The 19,423-nt window shown below is 37.9% G+C and overlaps 1 protein-coding gene across 1 annotated transcript; it reads left to right on the forward strand.

Annotated features, from left to right (window-relative positions):
* Positions 1-866: 866 nt before the first annotated feature.
* Positions 867-18,717, forward strand: nan (transient receptor potential cation channel subfamily V member nanchung). Its single transcript, XM_034985528.2, has 16 exons — positions 867-985; positions 3,581-3,759; positions 4,134-4,262; positions 4,947-5,085; positions 8,470-8,659; positions 9,025-9,178; positions 9,490-9,744; positions 10,369-10,609; positions 11,229-11,357; positions 11,629-11,726; positions 12,214-12,338; positions 13,208-13,342; positions 14,780-14,889; positions 16,047-16,228; positions 17,058-17,300; positions 18,329-18,717. The coding sequence occupies exons 1-16, from the start codon at positions 895-897 to the stop codon at positions 18,518-18,520; spliced, it is 2,592 nt and encodes an 863-aa protein (XP_034841419.2). The 5' UTR covers positions 867-894; the 3' UTR covers positions 18,521-18,717.
* The last annotated feature ends 706 nt before the right edge of the window (positions 18,718-19,423 follow it).

The following is a 19,423-nucleotide window of genomic DNA, read 5'->3' on the forward strand; positions in this document are numbered from 1 at the left end:
TATACATTAAAAAAAACTTTCTTGTACAATATAAAAATGTACGTTTGTCTATCTGTTAGTTACTTATATGCGTTCGCGCATCGTTCATCCAAATTGATTTGAATTTTCTACTACTATTTGTTGTTGGTGGCACTTGCGTGAATGTTTCTGACATAATCACATCAATGTAGGACACGATTCGTAGGTACAGGATAACCAGAGCAAAGCTGGAGTAAGTATTATGGTAAGTAGGTAAATCAAATCAATTTATTTATTTATTTTTATTTTTCATGTACCAAAATTGTAGTCATTTATTTCATGTAGGACAACTACTGCCCCTTATGTTATGTCTGTGAGTCTGTGTACCACTAGTTCGGAATTAAGATTCTACTAGTGAGACGAGCCGGCAAGAATATCATCAGTTGCTCTTTTTCTTTTATAGAGCTGAGTCACTAAGTGTAGTTGCTCTTCAAATCATAAAAAATTACAATGGTGTAACAATACGCTACACTAAAAGTACTATACATATCTCACACCCGGCTTTACTGACGTGTTAAGTAGACGTTAGCCCGACTAGTTTCGAACCCATCCGGGGTCCTTTTTCAAAGGGAGGCAGTTCACGCACACGTCGCGGTTGTGACTGCAGTCTCAACTGACTCCCTTTGAAAAAGAACCCCGAATGGGTTCGAAACTAGTCGGACTAACGTCTACTTAACACGTCAGTAAAGCATTTACTGACGTGTATAAAGTATTAGGTAGTAGTTAGTAGGTAGATATAGATAAGCTATTGTTATAGTAACGGACTGTTTCATCAATATCCTCAGCCAGTGCTTAGCTTACACAGACAACGCCGTATTTGTTTAACTAGTAAAGTTTTATAAATAAAACGCAATACGTAATTAATATTGTTCCAAGATGGGTAATACGGAAAGTAATGTTACTAGTGGCGTAAAAAAGCAGGCCGGTACATCGTCACAGAAACTTTATAGATTCATTGATCTCAAAGGTAAGGAATATCATATTTGAAAACGTTACTCAATCTGTACCTACTCTCATTAAAGCAGATTGTAGTAAGTGGGTACTTAAGTGGCAATCCTACATAAGATAGGTAGTTGGTATCATTCAGAACAAGAAACTTACTACCTATTTTTTTTAATAGAGAAAGCGAGCAAATGACCTGGCGGGTCACCTGATGTTAAGTGATTACCGCCGCCCATGAACATTTGCAGAACCAGAGGAACCGCCGATGCGTTGCCGGCCTTTTAAGAATTTGTTGGTCCGCCCCTTGAATAACCCCATGTTATAATCTAGTGAGAACACCGCCGATGGGAGTTGGTTCCACAGTTTGCACGTGCGTGGAAAGAAGGATCTGGCACAGCGGACGGTCGAAGTGCACCAGACACCCAGGTGGTGAGGGTGAAATTCCATACGGTGGCGCGCGGTGCGGTTGTAGAAAAACGAGGGTGGAATGAGGTCAAAAAGCTCTTCAGAGCACTCCCCATTATAAAGGCGACTACTTACTCGCTAATGGAAAAAAAACCAGTAAAGCAATAATTTTTCTCTATTTTTGATATGCGTATTTAAAAAAATCATAAGTCATACACTATTTGGAAAACTATCCATTTATATAAAAACTAGCTGATCCCCGCGGCTTCGCCCGCGTAGATTTAGGTTTTTAAAGATCCCGTATAGCCTATGTCACTCAGGAATAATGTAGCTTTCTACTGGTGAAAGAATTTTTAAAATCGGTTCAGTAGTTCTAAAGATTACCCCCTACAAACAAACTTAACGACATTACCTCTTTATATAATATAAACTGTTCTTAGTGATGAAATCATTTATTTTGATAAGGATTAATAGCATGAGTAAAATAAACGCGTTTAAATGTAGTCCAAAAAAAATTCAAGATTTTTAAATAAAAAAATGGTTGCTGTGCCTCACTCGACATAGATGGGTATAGTGTGTCGCGGACTTTTTTGTAGATATTTATAAGATCTACAATTAATTAGAACATTTTATGGTTCTATCTTTTATAGTTTAGGCAGCGTACGCAAAATAAGTAACTTTTCTGGTTGATTTTTTACACCTTGTGTCCGAAAAACCCAAATATCTTACGGAACCCTATTTTTTTCCAAAATAAAATATAGCCTATGTTACTCGTGGATAATGTAGCTTTCGAATGGTGAAAGAATTTTTAAAATCGGTCCAGTAGTTTTTGAGCCTATTCAGTACAAACAAACAAACAAACAAACAAACAAACAAACAAACAAAGTTTTCCTCTTTATAATATTAGTGTAGACAACGCCGTGCAGCAGAAATCGTAATATTTTAATTTCGCCATAACTTCAAAACCAAACGTCCAATTTTAATCATTCAAAGACCAAATATTATCTCCATAAACTGTTCTTAGTGATGAAATCATTTATTTTGATAAGGATTAATAGCATGAGTAAAATAAACGCGTTTAAATGTAGTCCAAAAAAAATTCAAGATTTTTAAATAAAAAAATGGTTGCTGTGCCTCACTCGACATAGATGGGTATAGTGTGTCGCGGACTTTTTTGTAGATATTTATAAGATCTACAATTAATTAGAACATTTTATGGTTCTATCTTTTATAGTTTAGGCAGCGTACGCAAAATAAGTAACTTTTCTGGTTGATTTTTTACACCTTGTGTCCGAAAAACCCAAATATCTTACGGAACCCTATTTTTTTCCAAAATAAAATATAGCCTATGTTACTCGTGGATAATGTAGCTTTCGAATGGTGAAAGAATTTTTAAAATCGGTCCAGTAGTTTTTGAGCCTATTCAGTACAAACAAACAAACAAACAAACAAACAAACAAACAAACAAAGTTTTCCTCTTTATAATATTAGTGTAGATGTAGAAGATAAACTGTTCTTAGTGATGAAATCATTTATTTTGATAAGGATTAATAGCATGAGTAAAATAAACGCGTTTAAATGTAGTCCAAAAAAAATTCAAGATTTTTAAATAAAAAAATGGTTGCTGTGCCTCACTCGACATAGATGGGTATAGTGTGTCGCGGACTTTTTTGTAGATATTTATAAGATCTACAATTAATTAGAACATTTTATGGTTCTATCTTTTATAGTTTAGGCAGCGTACGCAAAATAAGTAACTTTTCTGGTTGATTTTTTACACCTTGTGTCCGAAAAACCCAAATATCTTACGGAACCCTATTTTTTTCCAAAATAAAATATAGCCTATGTTACTCGTGGATAATGTAGCTTTCGAATGGTGAAAGAATTTTTAAAATCGGTCCAGTAGTTTTTGAGCCTATTCAGTACAAACAAACAAACAAACAAACAAACAAACAAACAAACAAACAAAGTTTTCCTCTTTATAATATTAGTGTAGATATTTCATAAACTTGACTCGATATAAAAAAAAATCCTTTAACGATACAAGTAGGAATGTAAGTAATAAATAAAAATCTAAATTAAATCGGATTCGTGATCTTTGGTTTGGAATTGTAGGTTTACTTCCTTCTAAGAAATATAAGTAGGTAACAGTACCTAAGTATTTCAGATCACAAATCTCAATTCAGATCTGAAATCTTTCGACAATTAAATCCAGGTGGTGGTCTCCTCGTGGACATGATGAAACGTGCAGTGCAAAATAAGCAGTATGCTGAGATAGACCATGCTATCAAAACTAAGGTGGAACCCTTTCTCTACAACCGAGGCAAGGGCCGGTATATACCGATATCTCACTTAGTATTGCTGAGGAATAAGGAAAGGCCGCGGCATAAGCTGGTAAGAATAAAATCAGTAGGTACCTACTTCAGACTATATTGTTTCTAATAAGCCGTCGAATTCTTTTTCTTAGGGAATTTTAGGGAACTTTTTGAAAAGTATTTTAATTTGATCCTAAAGTTATAATAAACTACCAAAAAAAATTATTAGAACGATAAGTGCTCTAAAAATGCATTTAAATTTTGCACGTCAAATTTTGCCGCGAAAACGCTACCCACCATCTTTTTAGGTTCATGAGCTGTCATGAGGTCACATGGATTGGTATGCAAGTGTTTTCTTGTAAAATACATTAGAACTTCAATCCATGTGACGTCACAGTCAGAATTAACATGGCGGCTACGGTATCGTGAAGTTGTATATGTGTTATTTCTCAGTTACCTCCATTACGAGGCATGGAAAACCCCGATGAAGAGTTTGACGTAGAAAAGGATTGGCCCGCGGTCACTCAAGAGGAATACGACGCTAACCCTTCTGCATATAGAGAGCTTTGTTGGGACCTAAAGGTACAAATTCAAGTATCTTCCTTCTACAAGATAGCCTTCACGAAAATATTATTATGAAGGTAGTCTTGTGGCGTTTACGTTAAACCGGCGTCCCATGGTGCGTGATATTGCAGACGGGCGCGGATCAGCGCGCACCGACGACCCACCATGGGAAGAGTATCGTCTGTGGTAGCGCTGACACGTTTTCGTCGTCACTAAGTCTTGTGCGGGATACGTGGCTGACGTCGTCGGGCGTGCGTGATAATCCGCAGAATCACGCACTGTGGGAAGCCAGTTATATCAGGTTAAGGCTCTTTACGCCCTGCTTCCGATCCGAATCCGATAATTATCGATCCGTAGTAGCCGTAGTACTATTTGCACAAGAATTCGTAAAGGTAGGTCCAAAAAAGTACGAAGTACCCTCACACTGCAATGACAAAATGCGAACTGCAGGGGTGCGCGGTACCGCGACACCTTTTTTGTTGACGGGTGGAAATCTTGTGTACCTTAGACCTTAATCTTAGAGATTGGGTTATGTGGGGCTTTCTACCCACTGAAACCCCCTCGCTTCAAAGAGTTCCTTCAAGTCAAAGTGTCACAAGGACTTCTAGGAGATACGTTGAAACGTCGCCGTCGAATCGCACGGCCGTCGAGTTGTATATTTTTTTGGCTTTCTTGAGGATCATTGTAAAATATTTATTTTAGGAGCGTGGTGCAGTGGGAGAAACAATCCTTCACCTATGTCTGCTGAACGCAACGTCACTTTTAGCAGATCTGGCAAAGCGACTGCTGCGGTTTTATCCGAAACTCATCAACGATATTTATATGAGTGACGAGTATTACGGTAATTTCAAAACATTTTTTTGTTTTTATATTGATACAATTTTGGGAATCTGTGATCCAAGAGCCAATGTCAAATTTCGTAGAGGCAGAATATAAAAGCACTATATCATTATTACATTGAACTCGACTATTTTTCCAAATAAAAATCAAAAATGAAAATGAGTAATATTTATGTAAATCACTGGACTTTCATTCATACTTCTGGTAGGTACCTATCGGAATAGCTTATGAGCATAGAATGAAATCAGCCTGATGGATTCTATTTCAACGTGACAAAAAATACAGTTTACTATGATACTTATAAATTATACTGTCTTTCCAAGATTTTACATAGTAACTAGGTAGATTGTCACAACCTTTTTTTTTATTGTGCTTGCTTCATGCCCAATAAAAAGCAGTGATGAGTTAGGGCGCGCTTGTCTACAAGTTGCCTACCCACTCTGGCCTTGGAGGTGTTTAGGTTATAAATACTTGGCACTTGGCAGGAAACACGGACGCTCGCGCCCGTAGCACAGCCCGTCGTAGTTCCTAACTCCGTACGAAGATGGAGCGAGTCAGCTAGCATTTTCTAAAACTCGTCACGACGACGCGCGACGTCGCACTGTATTTTGTGACGGTAGTGTGGCAATTTTAGCAATCCACACTATCCATACTACTTAATATTATAAATGCGAAAGTGTGTCTGTCTGTCTGTCTGTCTGCTAGCTTTTCACGGCCCAACCGTTCAACCGATTTTGATGAAATTTGGTACAGAGTTAGCTTATATCCCGAGGAAGGAAGGCTACTTTTCATCCCGGAAAATTGATGAGTTCCCACGGGATTTTCAAAAACCTAACTCCACGCGTACGAAGTCGTGCGCATCAGCTAGTACTATTATAAATGCGAAAGTGTGTCTGTCTGCTAGCTTTTCATGGCCCATCCGTCCACCCGATTTTGATGAAATTCGGTACAGAGATAGCTTGCATCCCGGGGCCTTAAGGACATAGGCTACTAAGATGTCCCGGAAAATCAAAGAGTTACCACGGGATTTTCAAAAATCTAAATCCACGCGTACGAAGTCGTGGGCATCATCCAGTAATGTATAAACGTAATAAGTTCATAATAGTTCATCATAAGTTGCACGTTTGTCATTCATTATTTTTGATCGCATCTCTTGCAACAAAAGCCGGCATTATGTCGACACATATCCGTTGCGTGATTTCACCTTTGGCTAAACTTACAAACCTACTTCTGCGTAAAGGGTAGAGGACATCTCGAGGGGACGTTGATAAATAAACAATGTTTCTGAATTATATAAACGATGATTTTTGTTGTTTAGGCTTATATAAACGGTTACGAATGTCAACGGTCAAAATTAGATATCTGTTTATGTTAATTACAATCAAGATACAATAAATTATGTTGATGAAAATATTAGGTAAGACATAATTTTGTAGCTGTGGACTTATGATGAACCAGCTACATATAATGCACAGTTTATTTTTACATTTTACATAAATATTATACTACATATTATTAGTAGTACCTCAGGTCATTGTATACACAATGACCTGAGGTACTACTAATAATAGAGGTACTAGGTACTACAGAAGATTCAACATTGAGGCAACTGACCGGTTTAAACCGGCTTACGAAATTAGAGCCGTTCAATCTTATTTGCCTTTTCTTTTTATTACTACATGTTCTAGTTTAATAGGATTTATTTCTCTCATACCTTATCAACCTTTATTTTATAATACTTGCCTAACTTATTATTTCTTTTTTTCCTGTTTCTCACTCCATATGGGGGTGATGTGGAGGTATACCACCTCTACTCGCTACCAATTGGCTGACTGGCAGCGAGTAGAGGTGGTATACCACTACACTAATTCATCATGGAGATCTCATCGTTTTCCGTAGATACACCAAGTTCTTCTTCTCCAGTTAGTATGAAGTTATACGTAATCTCGAAGGATCAGTCATCTGTCATATTCATTTTATGAATGTTAAGTCACACAAATATCAGACTGTTAATCCGAACTGCACATGTCTAAAAATCCTAGATTTATATGATGTTAGATGATGCCCACGACTTCGTTCGCGTGGATTTAAGTTTTTTAAAAATCCCGTGGGAACTCTTTGATTTCCCTGGATAAAAAGCCTATGTCCTTTCCCGGGATGTAAGCTAACTCTGTACCAATTTTCATCAAAATCGGTTAAACTGGTGGGCCGTGAAAAGCTAGTAGACAGAGAGACACACTTTCGCATTTATAATATTAGTATGGATTATTTTAATTAAAATAATAATACCTACTTAATGTATGATTTCTTGGACTATTGAACACAATTAATAGTGCATATATGATATACCATGTACATTAGAATAGAATAGAATAGAATATGTTTTTTATTCATGTAAACTTTTTACAAGTGCTTATGAATAGTCAGGTAGTTTTAATTGAATGAATTACTAATGTTGTTGCCTAACTCCAATACTTTCAATTTTCACTTCGACCCTAAACGCATCCGCAAAAATATTATATCAAAATTTACTAGACATAATATTATGATAAGCAAGCAGTATAGATCAGTAGATAGGCTAAACATATCGGCTACTCTATCAAATTAATAGTTCCTCTTGTACCCATTTGCCAAAGTGCCCGCAACTTTAGTAATATAAACTGGCAGTGATTTATTATTAACCTGTGCGTGATGAGCGTGGTGTTTTCATTTAATTATAGCCTTTCAAAGATATTACATTGCGCAGTACGTAGCAGTATACATTAGTGCATAGTTGCGCCGAAATGGACTGCAAATATTTATTATGTACTTACATTTTGATATTATCATAGTAATTGCCATTTAAAATGTAATTGAGTGTATGAAGGAATCGAGTATCTTGTTTTTGAAAAAAAGACTGTCGCAATAGGGATTCTTAGCTAAAAATTTAGGTACTTCAGAAGCCTACACACGTATCTTTTTAAAGTTAACGTAAACTGTGTTAATACTCGAAAGATTATTAGTAAAGACGAAAAAGTTTTCGGTCCCTTTTCCGTCCACACTTGACTAGAAAGTAATAATCGAGAAAAGGTATAAGTCCCGCAAAATAATGCGCGTGGCCACCATTTTAGTGACGTCAGCACTAGACTGAAGTTTCGAGGTGATAGTATATTTTTATTTCGGCTGACGTCAAAATGACGTAATTTCGACGTTAACGAGATATGGTTCCAGCGCAATAGCAATTTGCGGGACGTTAGATTAGTGACGACGTTATACGTAGTGCTCCGTTCTTTAGTTTGGCTCGTCTTGGCGATAAAATGACAGATTTACGTTTACGCAATTACACACACTTTACGTTAACTTGAAAAACTACATTAGGGCTGGATAATTGAAATGTTATTTGTAGGTGAGAGTGTACTACACATGACAATAGTAAACGAAGACCCGACGATGGTGAAGTTCCTCCTCGACGCTGGGGCAGACTACCATGAGAGATGCTTCGGAAACTTCATGTGTCCTGAGGATCAGAAGGCGTCTAGGACAGATTCGTTTGACCATGAATGGGTTAATGTGCAGCCGGATACTAATTATAATGGGTGAGTGTGGTAAACAGCCACTCTTGCGCTATTGGTTTAAATTTTGTTTTAAGGAAGGAAGGTATTTTAAGTATTCTGTGACTATTATCGTCTACTATTAATTCAGACGATGATACATCTCCTAGTATCATACATCTATCATAGTAGACCTAGCATAAAGCTATATTGAGAGCTACAAGTGTAATTATTTCGATTTTAAATACCCCACTGTCGATATAAATACTCTTCAGCATGAGTATTATAAAATCAGTTTCATATATCTAACTAGCTACTATTAGGCTAGTTAGGTGCTAGTTATAGATACCAGGAAGTTAGCAGGATGCACCCTGCTAACTTCCTGGTATCTATTGGGTTGTTTTCACCAGATACGTGTATTGGGGAGAATACCCGCTCAGTTTTGCTGCATGTCTTGGCCAGGAGGAATGTTACAGGCTGATCTTAGCGAGAGGAGCTGATCCAAACAAGCAGGATACTAATGGAAATACTGTTCTGCATATGCTGATCATTTATGACAAAATGGTAACTTTTTGCTATTTTATTGGCCTTTTAGTCTCTAGTGAGAGTGAGCTGTATTGTTGCAGCTAAGATTAGTAGTCTCAGAATACAAGGTTTCCTGTGATAAATTCCATCTAAATCTTTTCAGGAACAGCTAATATCCATACTAATGTTATTTAAATTCAAACGTATGTTTGTCTGTCTGTTACCTTTTCACGGCCCATCCATTGCCCGATTATGACGAAATTTTTACAAAGCGCTTTCGAAACTTCAAGTGAAATAAATACCATTGGTTCGGTCGGTAATGCTTTGTTCAATGCTGTATCTATTTGTAGAGTACTTTCGACATGGCTTACGAAGTCGGAGCATCTTTAAACAATAAAAACGTCCTACACTTGACACCTCTGACCCTCGCAGCTAAGTTGGCGCGAGTCGAGCTTTTCTTTCACATCCTCAACATTGAAAGGGAGATATACTGGCAAATCGGTGCGACAACCTGCGCGGCGTATCCTCTGGGACAAGTGGATACTATCGATACGGAAACTGGGAGGATAAGCAAGGATTCGGCATTGAACTTGGTAGTTTTTGGTGTAAGTAGGCACTTAACCATAGTAGTAGAAAGGAGTTATGTGCGTTTTAAGCAATTAAATATCACTTGTTTTAACGGTGAAGGAAAACATCGTAAGGAATCCTGCATGTCGGAGAGTTATCCTTAAAGTTCTCAAAGGTTTATGAAGTCTGCCAATCCACACATGGCCAGCGTTGCGACTATGGCCTAAACTCTTCTCATTCTAAGAGGAGACCCGTGCTCATTAGTGAGCTGTAACAGTATATTTAAATGCTTCTTTTATATTTCTTCCATATTTATCTTTAGTATAAATTACTATTATAATTAACACTCCCTTACCGTAGAAACCATGTGAAATACACCGGCACATTGCGGTTGGCCTACAATTCTGAGCAGTGCCAAGGGCGCTTATAGTCTAAAGCCAAAACTTTCCCTTCTTAGGCAGAAGTTTTAAGGCTAATCTAGAAATGCCTGAATTCCTAATCCGAAGCTGAAACTTTGAAGTCCAAAATGCATTTTTCAATTTCGCCTTTCGACTAGGCAAGTCTGAATTATGAGCACTACAAGTTATACGTTTGTTGTTGGTGCTGTGTTTGCTGTTAACTCAAAAAGTTTTGAACTTGATACTTTTACTTATTTTTTTCAGGAGAAAGACGAACATTTAGAGCTATTGGAAGGGATGCTAATCGACCTTCTAAAGACGAAATGGAACACGTTCGTAAAGTTTCGTTTTTACCGTCAATTCATCTTGTTTTCTTGCTACTTCCTGATTTCTCTCGTGTGTTTCACACTACGTCCCGGACCGCCTGATCGGCCGGTTAATGGTACGGTAGTTAACAGTACTATGGGACCTTTGAACAATGACACTGAATTGGTGTCTGAAGTTGGTAAGTCTTTTTTATCGCGAGATGGAATTGCGCTTGATAACAACCTTTCTTCTCGCGTTGGTCCCTCAATTTTGAGGATCGTGGCTCCCTCGAGATATCACCTTCTTCACGATGTTGCGCCATTTTTCCCTGTTGGAGGAGAATGATGACAACCATGCTTTATAAAAAGCAGCGATGAGGTCTGGTTGGAGTGCACTTGCTTAGACGATGCCAATTCACTCTTGCCTTGAAAATATTTAGGTTATACGTGGCAGGAAAAGTACGGATGCCGAAAGGGAATTCCACACCGTAGCGGCACTTAATTCCTCTAAGGTGTGACCTTAGCGGTCTTGTGTACGTCTTGCTTGCTGCCTAATTTTTTTCAATTACCGACATTAAAAACTGGTTGCCTCGAAATCTTATAAGCATCGGTTCAGTAGAATAAAACCAAGTTGAATTTCTTTTCATACGATTTAGAAAAAATTGTATACGAAGGTCAAGCTATATATAAGAAGGTCAATTATTATTTATGAAAGTATATACCTACCGCTTAAAACTAAGACGGTTCCTGAGGTAGGGTGGGTGCGGTTGACATAATACAGTGCAAGCTAAAGATTATAATATTCTTTGAATTTTACAGAAAACAATTGCACTATACCAAAAACTGGTGTAGAATTTGACCCAGGAGACGTTGAGGTATTTAACAGTACAAAGCCAGGAGGTGTCCACTGTGGCAGTTTCAAAAGTCACCCGAAAGAGAAAGAAAAACGTAAGCAAGTCAAAGCCACATTCCTAGGCATGATTTATCTACACGAAATTCAAAACATAGAAGTTGATTTTATAATAGAGCTCAAAAAAGAACTGATTTTGGTCGACCAATGTATCCTACATATTATAATACTGTAATCTCGCGGTGGTTACACTAAAATTCTTTAGTGTTCAAGCAGTAGACTTCCAGTATGGTGATAAGATAAGTGAAGATGCTAGGATTGTTGTTACAAATAAAATAAACAAGTTTAAGTAAGTACTATTTTTTACAGCTGGTACTGAAGCTCCCAGGGAAAATGACATGGAAGGCTGGTGGGAAGATCTAACTGAAGATTGTAGATTGATGAACTTTGATACATGGCAAGCTAAGGTTAGTTGGAGAATACTGCATTCTAATTGAGGTCCAGAAACTATTTAAAAAAAATGATTTGGTTATATTTTTTATTAAAGTTTTGGTAAACGACATGCGTTACAACTTACAATACCTCACGCGACACTGATCAGAACCATCACGCACAGATTACCCTTCAGCAAAAGCAACTGTACAAAGTTTCAACGAACTATCTGAAGATTAACTTACAGTATAAAGAAGATAAGCTAACGTTTGACGATATTGATGTTTAGATAGACAAGGTAGTGTCTTTTTACTCTTGGCTTGAAGGTACTTAAGTTTACATATCTACGTTTATGAAACGTCGATCTCAGCCGAAACGGATCTCAGCAGCTCAGTTCTTACCGGACGATTAGCACAGTCAAAACAACAGATAGAGTTGGCTTTTCATATGCTTGTGTCAATAATATGTTGCCATGTTTCATTGCATTGCATTGCATTATTATTTAAATATCTCGATTTTTAGGTACGGATAAGCGCAGAGCTCATGCTATGGGTCGGTGCGCTGGCATATATCGGAGCAGCGTTACGTGAAGCAAGATTCCTGGGGCTGAAAATGTTTTTCGAGAACTTGAGCACTGTTCCATCAAGGTAAGGGCGAAAAATAAAGGCCAATTTTTGTATGTTTGTGATTTACCCTTTAAAAACCGAAGCGTTTAGGTTTTCGTTATATGTTTATGTCTCCATTTCACATATAATGTTTTAGTACCCTGTTTGGGCGGTATAAATGTTCTCAAAAGAGGCAGTTAGGGTTTGGGTGTGACGTTAATCTGCCAAATGGTTCATTTAGCTGTGTTGTTATTCCTGCCACAGACCGGCTGCTCCCCTGACGTTCTCATTGTACTTACCTAAATGGGTACCTACAGATTTTAGTGACAGAATGGGCACCCAGTAACTAGAAATGCGCCAAACTTCTTCTAGATCTTTTAAAGTCGTTACGGCTTGCCGCGTGTGGAGGAAATAGATAAGTACAAAGCACTTCACGTCCTTTTTTTCATAGACAAATATGAAAAAACATCATAAAGTGCTTTATCATCATCAACATCATTATCAACTGATAGACGTCCACTGCTGAACATAGGTCGCTTGTAGGGGATTCACCACGCCACGGTCTTCCGCGCTCGGAATCCAGTGGCTCTTTGCGACTCTTTTGATGTCGTCTGTACTCTGTACTCTCTAGATACGCTGCGCTTTCCAGTGCGAGGTCACCATCCAGCACTTTGGGACCCCACTGTCTATCGGTTTTTCAAAATATGTGCCCTGCCACTTCAGCTTCGCAATTCGTTGAGCTATGTCGGTTACTCTGGTTCCCCTACCGATTTGCTCACGTAAAGAAACTCCAACCATAGCTCTCTCCATCGCTCGCTGAGTGGCGCTAAGAAGCTTTACTATACTTATCTGCTATTGCAACTTCAGAGTGATCTAGAAGTACCTGTACAATGTACATACTTTACTTCCAGAGTGATGTTCTTATTCTCTTGCTTGCTGATGGTGGCATTGCCGACACTGCGTCTGTGGTGCGCCGACGAAGAGGAAGATCATCTTGCAGTTATTATTATGCTAACGACTGCGCCATACTTTTTGTTTTTCTGTCGGTAAGTTTCTATCTAGATTAGAACCAACCAACCAAGTGTGTAAAATCTATATACTTATTTATTATTTTCAGAAAGTCTGTGTCTATATTCTGTCGGAATTTTCGCTAAAAAGCTGGGATAAGGGATTAGAAACTTGAAATTTTGACAGTTCCTTTTATTACGGAGGCACTCACTAAGAAAAGATTTTTAGAAATTCCACTTCTAAGGGGTTTAGATGGGGGATAAAAGTTTGATAACTGGCATTTGGGTTTTGGTTATTTAAAATTAAGAAGTAGGTAGGTACGTGTTTCATGATTTTTTGAAATTCCAGCCCCTCACCGATTTTCAGAAATTTCACTCGAACGAAGCTACGCAAATCTCACTAGCTGAGCAGCTAGTAAGATATTAATTTAAAAATCGTTGTCCAGGATATTCTATTGAAGTGTTATTAAATTGTCTTTGTACCTGTTATTTTAAATAACATTGCTTAAAATTTTGCTACGCCGATCTAAAATATAATTGGGTTGGGGCGTTTCAGTAACTTCATCAAAGGGAACGTAGGTACGGACGTAAACTCCGGAATACCTGCCTGGTTTTATTCCGAATATTAACTGCTCACAATAAAAGAGAAGGATCACTGGAGCCTTTATTAAAATAATAATTAACCTATAGGGAAAGGATGCTGTAAAACAAACGGCAGCGTACAACACACGATTTTAATTTAGTGTGCCTCAAACGTATACCACTTCTCTCACGTAGCGTTTTATTTTTATCTACCTACTACCTTGATGTACTAAAATATGCTGGTTTATTAAAATTACATACTTGGAATCCTTCTAAATGAGTAAGAAATTAGTATCCATAGAAGAGCTATTTAAAAAAAAACCGTTGTTTTATGAAACCATTAGTATGACACTGGATTTCAGGTTGTAAGCAAAAAACGCGTGATAGCCAGCGAAAATATGTTTTTTTTTGTTTCTATTATTCTGATACATGATAGCCCTTAACTGCAATCTCACCTGGTGGTAAGTGATGATGCAGTCTGAGATGGAAGCGGGCTAACCTGGAAGGGGTATGGCAGTTTTTTAAACCAGTTTTTACTAAACCTAGCCCTTTGGTTTCTACAAGGCATCGACGTACCGGAACGCTAACTCGGTTGGCGGCATGGCTTTGACAGTAGGGTGGTAACTAGCTACGGCAGAAGCCTCCCACCAGACCAGAGCCAAGTAAATTTAAAAATTATAAAATTTCAAATTTCCCCTGTCGGGAATAGGTACCAGGACCTCCCACTGATAAGACCGCTGCTTTCACCACTGCGCCAGGGAGGTCGTCAAAATATTGTGTTAAGAATGACCGTCTATTGCGTAGTATAAGTATTACTGCATAAAGTTAGTTGATTTACCCATATTTTATTAAGTCACTGTTACGAGTGTAATTAACAAAACTTACCTGTTCCAGTGGGTTTAAAACTGTTGGGCCATTCGTTGTGATGATATACAGAATGGTAATGGGTGATCTTCTCCGATTTGTTTGTATTTATCTCGTATTTGTTATGGGATTTTCGCAAGGTAAGTTTAAAAAAAACATCATTGATTTTCAACACAAATATTATTTGAAAGGCCTTGGTAAAGTTTTGGCTAAAACAATAAAAGCGCTGTAGTCCAGCCTTCGTTAAAGCTTTTTGTTTTTACCTACCTGTTTTGTTCCGAGAATATAGTAATATGAAACTTTCAGCAAAGCGATTTCGATCCCTCGCTTCCCTCTTGTACTTAACTAAACTTTTAGGTCGGAAAATCCCTTGTCAGATGTTGTATGTTAATTTTTGATGAATGATTTATCAATTAATTGTTTTGTAAATATACTGTATTATTAAGAATAATATAATTAACAGCCTCATCTGGTGACAGAAGGGCTGGCTCATTTTTTGCGCAACAGCTCACCCTGCCTGTCCACCGCGGAAATGGAGCCAGTATTCTGGCACCATTCCACGCGGGCATGATTTGTATAGTAATCAGATAAGGCTAGCTTTAAATTTTATTATAATATTTTCAATAAAAAAAAGAAAAATATTATATTGAATCTTCTTTATCTATACGTACCTACCTACTTAGTTTCGTCATGTCTGTCTATCCGTCCGTGTGTATTGCACATTCATCATTCACATTGTTAACAAACTCTATTGCGGATTGTGATAGAGAAAAAACCGGCCAAGTGCGAGTCAGGCTCGCGCAACGAGGGTTCCGTACTACAGTCGTATTTTTCCGGCATTTTGCACGATAACTCAAAAACCATGATGCATAATTAAATAAATAAAAATCTGTTTTAGAATCCACAGGTAAAGACCTTTCATATGATACCCCACTTGATATAGTTATCTTACTTCGAAAAATGAAAATACGAATTATTAGTTCACGACCACAATTTAATTTTTTTTGTGCGATATAACCACAAACTCACGGTTTTCAGATTTTTCCCCGAATGTCTGCTATAAGACCTACCTACCTGCCAAATTTCATGATTCTAGGTCAACGGGAAGTACCCTGTAGGTTTCTTGACAGACCGACAGACAGAAAGACAGACAGACAACAAAGTGATCCTATAAGGGTTCCGTTTTTCCTTTTGAGGTACGGAACCCTAAAAATCAAAGTTTCTAAGCAAGCAAAAATTGGTCGATACCTACTTACTTAGTAACTGTTCCATAAATTTTAAAATCCTTTCTTTTCAGCCTACTACGTAATATTTCTGTCATTCGACAACCCGAACACACCAGAAGGTGTGGATGATTCGGTGTCCAATCCCATGCCCTCACCGATGGAGAGCATAATGGCCATGTTCCTCATGTCACTCACGTCATTTTCCGATTATTATGGAGCGTTCGAGAGAACTGATCATGAAATAGCAGCTAAGGTAATTTTTTTTTTATTTGTACCAAAACATTTACAGTAAAGAGAAAAATAGAGTAAAAGTGTACAGGAAGGCACTTATCTCTAAGAGAGATCTCTACCAGTGACCCTTGGCAGTGCGAGAGGTCGTAAAGGGAGTAGAATAGGTACAAAAAGAAGATTGGTAACACAGACTTATAATAATGTATTTTCTTTTAAATAAGCATACGGTCGTTTTGAATTTTTATTAATTTTTAGTAGATCTTATAGCTGTCATTTGGGGAAAAATCTGAAAACCGTGAATTTAGGGTTAGATCACACAAAAAAAATTAAATTGTGGTCATGAACTAATATAATAATTATTATAATTATTATATTAGTTCATGACCACAATTTAATAACCCTAAATTCACGGTTTTCAGATTTTGAATTTAGGGTTATTTAGTATTTTCAACTTTCGAAGTGAGTGACTATATCAAGTGGGGTATCATATGAAAGGTATTCACCTGTACATTCTAAAACAAATTTTTATTTATTTTTATGCATCATAGTTTTTGAATTATCGTGCAAAATGTCGAAAAAATATGACTGTAGTACGGAACCCTCATTGCGCGAGCCTGACTCGCACTTGGCCGGTTTTTTTTTCGATTAGAAGTTCATTGTGATCTCACCTGGTGGTAAATGATCATGCAGTCTAAGATGGAAGCGGGCAAATTTGGCAGTTTTATTAAACCCATACCCCTAATTATTGTTCTACATGGTATCATACCGGAACGGTTTTACCGGAGTTCAATTTTCATATTTTTAAGTAGCTTATAAGTTGATAAGTAATAAATAAGATCAGTTTCTTTCAGCTATTATTCGTGATATACATGATAATAGTAGCTATTTTACTTGTAAACATGTTGATCGCTATGATGGGTAACACTTACCAGAAGATTGCCGAAACTCGAAACGAATGGCAGAGGCAATGGGCTAGAATAGTACTAGTGGTGGAGAGGGGTGTACCGCCCGCCCAGAGGTTAAAGCAGCTGTTGGCTTATAGTCAACCGATGGCCAGCGGGAAGAGAGCTCTAGTGTTGAGAATTAATCAAAAGGTAAGTTTATAATCTAAATATATAAAAGAAAAAAGGTGACTGACTGACTGCTCTATCAACGCATAGCTCAAACTACTGGACGGATCGGGCTGAAATTTGGCATGCAGATAGCTATTATGACGTAAGCATCCGCTAAGAAAGAATATTTGAAAATTCAACCCCTAATGGGGTGAAATAGGGGTTCGAAAGTTGTGTAGTCCACGCGGACGAAGTCGCGAGCATAAGCTAGTTGAAGACTAAAGTCTTCGAACAGTGCGTGATGCCAGTGATGACAATGGATCCGAGACATGGTCGCTTATTGAGAACCTCATAAGAAAGCTCACCCAGCGGGCGATGGAGAGAGCTATGCTTAGAGTTTCTTTACGTGATCAAATCAGAAATGAGGAGATCCGTAAAAGAACTAGAGTAACCGATATAGCTCAACGGGTTACGAAGCTGAAGTGGCAATGGGCAGGACACATAGTTCGTACAACCGATAGACGTTGGGGTCCCAAGGTGCTTGAATGGCGACCTCGCACCGGAAGATCAGTGTTGGAAGACCCCCCACTAGCATGGACGGACGACATCAGACGAGTCGCAGGGAGCCGCTGGATTCAGGCGGCGCAAGATCGTGGCCTGTGGTAGTCCCTACAAGAGACCTATGTCCAGCAGTGGACGTCTATCGGTTGATGATGATGAAGGTAGGAAAGATAAGGAAGTGAGGCATAACTTACATTCAGTAATTAGATAATGACTAAATTCGAAACACTTAACTTTTTTTTTTTTTAAAGAATATTAGCCATGTTAAATGACTAATATTCCCCTTTCCTCTCCAACTAAGCGTGAAGCTTGTGCTAGGAGTATAGGTACGACAATAGTGCAACGGGCGGGGTTTGAACCGTCGACCTTTCGGTTTCAGACCACTCCTTTAGCAGTTGAGCTATTGAGGCTCTAACTCTCTAACTAATAGTAGCAACTACTTTAACACTTGAAAAGAGCAACTGCCGAGTTTCTTCCATCCTAGTTACTAATTTTAAATGTGTTTGCAGGATGAAGACAAGGAAGAAATGAAGGAAATATTGGAAATGAAGCGAACTCACGAACGCATAGTCGCTAAAAGGAAGCAGCGAGATGAGGAATTAAAGGGGATGAAGGGGAAATTGCCTCCACCACCTGTTAGAGATTACCCTACCAAGAAAAATCCAAATGCTGTTAAAAAATCAAGCAAATTGATTATGTAGAACTATTTGAAGTGACATAATATTAAGTACCGTACGCGGCCAAAAGTGATGAACATCGGCCTTTAAAATGACTTTTCATCTTTGTAGAGCGTTGTCTCTGTCACTCATACCCATATGACGCTTTGTCGGTCTTAACGACCGAGACAGTGCTCTACAAATGTTCTGTCTCCTTCTAAAGATCGATGTTCATCACTTTTGGCCGCGTACTGTATTAATATATTCATCTCATTTTATTAGAAGTTGTTAAGCGTAGTGACAAAATATAACTTGCTTTTGTTATTTGTTTCGAACTTAACAATAACTTAATAAAGAGATTAATAATGATAACTTAGCGTTATTTGGCAAAATTCAACTAATGGTAAAGTAAATGATGATGCAGTCTTATGGGGATATAATTTACCCTGGAATAATCTTCTCTATATATAAAAATGAATCGCTAAATGTGTTGCTGATCGCAAATCTCGAGAACAGCTGAACCGATTTCGCTAATTTTTTTTCACAATATTTCTTGAAGTACCTACGAGGATGGTTCGTACGCAGAGAAAAATTTAAAAAACTGCCTGAAAAAGAATCGACTGTTAGGCGGTACGAAGTTCGCCGGGGCAGCTAGTACTTATAGCTTATAATAATAGACTCTCATAACTTCTAAATAATCCATTTCTGCGCAACATCATGCTGAAATGCTCCAGCCCCATGTAAGATTCTCCTCCCAGATCTAAATTGACAGCTTGAATCCTTTTCCCCCCTAAATATTAATGCAAAAAACTTTATGTAGAATCATTAAATGCCCCCCACTAATTCTATTATCTATAGTTGATGCCTGTAAGTCCTGCAACTTGCGTGCGCATATGGGAACTCTTTGATTTTCCGGGATAAAAAGTAGCCTATGTTCCAGCTTTATCA

Source organism: Maniola hyperantus, chromosome 4 (assembly GCF_902806685.2).
Source record: "Maniola hyperantus chromosome 4, iAphHyp1.2, whole genome shotgun sequence".
Lineage (NCBI taxonomy): Eukaryota > Metazoa > Arthropoda > Insecta > Lepidoptera > Nymphalidae > Maniola > Maniola hyperantus.